Source organism: Rhinoraja longicauda, chromosome 16 (genome assembly GCF_053455715.1).
Source record: "Rhinoraja longicauda isolate Sanriku21f chromosome 16, sRhiLon1.1, whole genome shotgun sequence".
Classification (NCBI taxonomy): Eukaryota; Metazoa; Chordata; class Chondrichthyes; order Rajiformes; family Arhynchobatidae; genus Rhinoraja; species Rhinoraja longicauda.
Window position 1 is genome coordinate 18,256,103 of NC_135968.1, and position 4,955 is coordinate 18,261,057.

Genomic DNA, 4,955 nt, shown 5'->3' on the forward strand with positions numbered 1-4,955 from the left:
TTAGAGATTGCTTTAGAGATACAGCTTGGAAACAGGTCCTTCAGCCCACCGAGACCGTGCCGAACAGCGATCACCCCCTACACGATTTCTACCCTACGCACCACGGACGATTTACAGAGGCTAATTAACCTACAAGCCTGCACGTCTTTGTAGTGCGGGAGGAGACCGGAGGAAACCCACACGGTCATGGGGAGAATGTGCAAACTCTATACAGACCGCACCTGCAGTAAGGATCAAACCTGGGGTCTCTGGCACTGTAGGGCAGCAACTTTACCACCACACCACTGTGCAGCCCTGGAAATAGCAATGCCTTTTCTAACACCCGGGTTGTGTATAGTTCTGGTCGCCCTACCAGCGGAATCTTGTCCTTAAACTGGAGAGAGTACAGAAACGATTTACCAGTCCCAGGGGAGTGTTGTACTCTTAGGCCCCTCTGCTCTGCAAGTGCACAGTTCACTGAAAGTGGCATCACAGGTAGAGATGGTGGAGCCGCTGCCTCACAGCGCCAGAGACCCGGGTTCGATCCCGACCTCGGGTGCTGGCTGTGTGGAGTTTGCACGTTCTCACTGTGTGTGACGAGTAGGTTTCCCCCAGTTACCTTCCCACATCCCAATGACGTGCGGGTTTGTAGGTCAGTTAGCCTCTGTAAAACTGCCCCCCAGTGTGCAGGGAGTGGATGAGAAAGTGGGACAACATAGAACTAGTGTGAACGATGGTCGGTATGGACTCAGTGGGCGCGAAAGGGCCCGTTTCATGGTGGAATCACTAAACTCTAAATTCAGCACGGTTTACAAACCTGTTGTGCTGCTGCAAGAAAGAATTTCATTGTTTCCTTTTGGTACATATGACAACAATAATCACTCTTTCTCTCTCTCTCTCTCTCCATCACTCTCTCTCTCTCTCCAATCTCTCTCTCTCTCTCACTCCCCCGTCTCCCTTTCTCTCTCTCTCTCTCTCTCTCTCTCTGCTAAACTAAACTTGCAGGCAGAGCAGATTAGTTTAATTTGACATCATGTACAGCACAGGCATTGGGGGATGAAGGGCCTCTGTCGCTGCAGCACTGCTCCTATACAGTTGTACACTCCACTATTCACATCAGCAATATCCCAAGAGCGTTGAAGCAGAGGGACGAGAGGAGCGTGAAGGGGGAGGAGGGGCGAGATCACCAAGGGATTTGAAAACAAAGGCGAGAGTTTGTTTGAAAGAAGGTGCTGTTTGAATGAGGAGCTAATGTAGGTCAGATGTATGGGGAAGAGGGGGGGAGAGAGGAGGGAGAGAGGGAGGGAGGGGGGGGAGGAGGAATGGGGGGGAGAGAGGGAGGAAGGGGAGAGAGGGAGGGGAAGGGGAGAGAGAGGGAGGAGGGGGAGAGAGGGAGGGAGGGGGGGGAGGAGGAATGGGGGGGAGGGAGGAGGAATAGGGGGAGGGAGGAGGAATGGGGGGAGGGAGGAGGAATGGGGGGAGGGAGGAGGAATAGGGGGGAGGGAGGAGGAATGGGGGAGGGAGGCGGGGAGGAGATCTTTTAATAAGGCGAGGTTTATAAAAGGCAAGGCCGGTGGGAGTGCCGACAAAATCACGATGGTGAAATCTTTAATTGCCTGCAGGGAGGATTAACAATCTTAGATTACCTAGGCTGCTGGGAACAACTCAACAACAAATAATTACAGCTACTGGGAGAGAGAGAGGGAGGGAGGGAGAGAGAGAGGGAGGGAGAGAGAGAGGGAGGGAGAGAGAGAGGGAGACAGAGAGAGAAAGAGAGACGAGGAGGGAGAGAGAGAAAGAGAGATGAGGGGAGAGAGAGAGAGGGAGAGAGAAGAGAGGGAGAGAGAGAAAGAGACGGGGAGGGAGAGACAGAGAGAGAGACGGGGAGGGAGAGACAGAGAGAGAGACGGGGAGGGAGAGACAGAGAGAGAGACGGGGAGGGAGAGACAGAGAGAGAGACGGGGAGGAGAGACAGAGAGAGAGACAGAGAGAGAGAGTCGGGGAGGGGGAGACAGAGAGAGAGACGGGAGGGGGAGACAGAGAGAGAGACGGAGAGGGGGAGACAGAGAGAGAGAGACGGGGAGGGAGAGGCAGAGAGAGAGAGAGAGACGGGGAGACAGAGAGCGAGGGATGGGAAGCGAGGGGCTGGGGACTCACCTTGAACCTGCCTCCTCCTGAGTGCCAGCTCACTGTGTCGGAGGGTGCTGGGTGCCGTGCGCCGGTACAGACTGTTCCTGGTCAGTGTTCCTGGCTCAGTGTCCCGGCAATGCCGAGACTCCTGGCATTCCCAGCTCTGCATCCTGTACGGGGCGGACTGACCCAAGAGTACGCTGCCTTTCATAGTCCAGCTGGGAGAGCCCTGGTCCGCACTGTGGCCGAGCTCTCGGTCTCTCTCTCTCCTCCCCCCCTCCACCGCTAACTCTCTCCTCCACAACACCCTCTCTCCCTCTCTCTCTCTCCCACACCCACAGCTTCCTGGCAGAGGGCGAGAGCTCAGCGTCAGACTGCCTGCCGGTGACTCCCACTCTGCCAGGGAGGGGAGGTTAGGCTCAGGGAGAGTAAACAGGTGGTGGAGGAAGGACGAGGCACCTCCTCCTCTCCCAGAGCGCACACACACACCTCTCACCTCTTGCTCCTCCTCTCCCCGAGCACACACACACCTCCCCTCCTTCCCCCTGTCCCACACACACCTCCCCTCCTTTCCCTGTCCCCCACACACACCTCTCCCCTCCTCCCCCTGTCCCACACACACCTCCCCTCCTTCCCCCTGTCACATACCTCTCCCCTCCTCCCCCCTGTCCCACACACCTCCCCCTCCTTCCCCCTGTCCCACACACACCTCCCCTCCTTCCCCCTGTCCCACACACACCTCCCCCCTGTCCCACACACACCTCCCCTCCTCCCCCTGTCCCACACACACCTCTCACCTCCTTCCCCTGTCCCACACACACCTCCCCTCCTTCCCCCTGTCCCTCTCCCCTCCTCCCCCCTGTCCCACACACACCTTCCCCCTGTCCCACACACACCTCCCCTCCTCCCCCTGTCCCACACACACCTCCCCTCCTTCCCCCTGTCCCACACACACCTCCCCTCCTCCCCCTGTCACACACCTCTCCCCTCCTCCCCCCTGTCCCACACACACCTTCCCCCTGTCCCACACACACCTCCCCTCCTCCCCCTGTCACACACCTCTCCCCTCCTCCCCCCTGTCCCACACACACCTCCCCACTGCCCGCTCCTCCACTCCTGATTGGCAGATTAGGGAATGACCCCTGGAGTGACCAAAGGATTAATCGGATTTCCCTGTTGCACCAACTAAACATTAGAGAGGGGGAGAGAGAGATAGAGGCAGACAAGGAAGGAGAGTGAGCGAGAAAGAGAAAGGAAGAAAGAGTGAGAGAGGGAGGGGGAGGGAGAGATAGAGAAGAGAGAAGAGAGAGATAAAGATGGAGAGAGAGAGAAAGAGCGAGAGAGAGAGAGAGAGAGAAAGAGAAAGACAGACAAGGAGGGAGAATGAGCGAGAAAGTGAAAGGAAGAAAGAGAGAGAGGGAGAGAAATAGAGAAAGCGAGAAGAGGGGGAGAAAAAAGAGAGAGAGAGAGATAAAGACGGAGAGAGAGAGATCTTTCTTAGAAATCTCAACTGTCAGAGTAACTAAATCAGGGATGAGCGAGGGAACCTGTCTAACCGGTTGTGGGACTGCGATACTCAAAGAAAGGAATGGTGATTGCGAGTTTTACACCAAGGCTTTAAGAGCCGAGTAGGTGAAGAAGCATTCGTGGAGGCAGAGGGGATGTTGATGTATTGGGACGGGACCCAATATTATGACCATGGGTACCGTGAGAGGGGAGGGGTGGGGAGGGGAGGGGATGGTCAGGGAGTGGGGGGGAGGGGAGGGGATGGTCAGGGAGTGGGGAGGGGATGGTCAGGGAGTGAGTGGGGAGGGATGGGGAGGGGAGGGGATGGTCAGTGAGTGAGTGGGGGGGGAGGGAGGGGATGGTCAGGGAGTGGGGAGGAGGGGAGGGGAGGGGAGGGGAGGGGATGGTCAGGGAGTGGGGGGGGAGGGGAGGGGAGGGGATGGTCAGTGAGTGAGTGGGGGGGAGGGGAGGGGATGGTCAGGGAGTGGGGAGGGGTGGGAAGGGGATGGTCAGTGAGTGGGGGGAGGGGAGGGGAGGGGATGGTCAGGGAGTGGGGAGGGGAGGGGATGGTCAGTGAGTGAGTGGTGGGGGGGAGGGGAGGGGTGGGGATGGTCAGGGAGTGGGGAGGGGAGGGGATGGTCAGTGAGTGAGTGGTGGGGGGGAGGGGAGGGGTGGGGATGGTCAGGGAGTGGGGAGGAGGGGAGGGGAGGGGAGGGGAGGGGATGGTCAGGGAGTGGGGGGGGAGGGGAGGGGAGGGGATGGTCAGGGAGTGGGGAGGGGAGGGGATGGTCAGTGACTGAGTGGGGAGGGGTGGGGAGGGGAGGGGATGGTCAGGGAGTGGGGGGGAGGGGAGGGGATGATCAGGGAGTGGGGAGGGGAGGGGATGGTCAGGGAGTGGGGGGGAGGGGAGGGGATGGGATGGTCAGTGACTGAGTGGGGGGGAGGGGAGGGGATGGTCAGAGAGTGGGGAGCAGGGGAGGGAGCGGTTTGGTGGAGCCACATTATGTTGGTAGCCTTGCTGAGGCAGCGTGAAGTGCAGATGACACACTCAGTAACCAAGAAAGCACACCGATGCCTCGACTTCCTCGGAAGACTAAGGAAGCTCGGCATGTCTCCAATGACTCTTCCCAACTTCGTAGAAAGCATCCTATTGTGATGCTGTACAGCTCAGTATGGGACCGCAAGAAATTGCAGAGTTGTGGATTTAGCCCATGCATTACCCAGACCAGACTCCCCACCATCGACTCCATCTACACCCTGCCTCGGGAAAGCAGCTAACATAATCAATGACTTGTCCCACCCCGGTCATTCCTTCTTCTCCCCTCTCCCTTCAGGCAGAA

The 4,955-nt window shown here is 58.2% G+C and overlaps 1 protein-coding gene across 1 annotated transcript in view; it reads right to left on the minus strand.

Moving 5' to 3' along the window:
- The window catches only part of dnmbp (dynamin binding protein), a 34,975-nt gene extending 32,550 nt beyond the window's left edge, over window positions 1-2,425 (minus strand). Inside the window, exon 1 of the mRNA XM_078413338.1 lies at window positions 2,137-2,425. Coding sequence (XP_078269464.1) covers window positions 2,137-2,320 — 184 coding nt within the window. The 5' untranslated portion in view covers window positions 2,321-2,425. The remainder of the gene's footprint in view (window positions 1-2,136) is intronic.
- Between the last annotated feature and the right edge of the window lie 2,530 nt (window positions 2,426-4,955).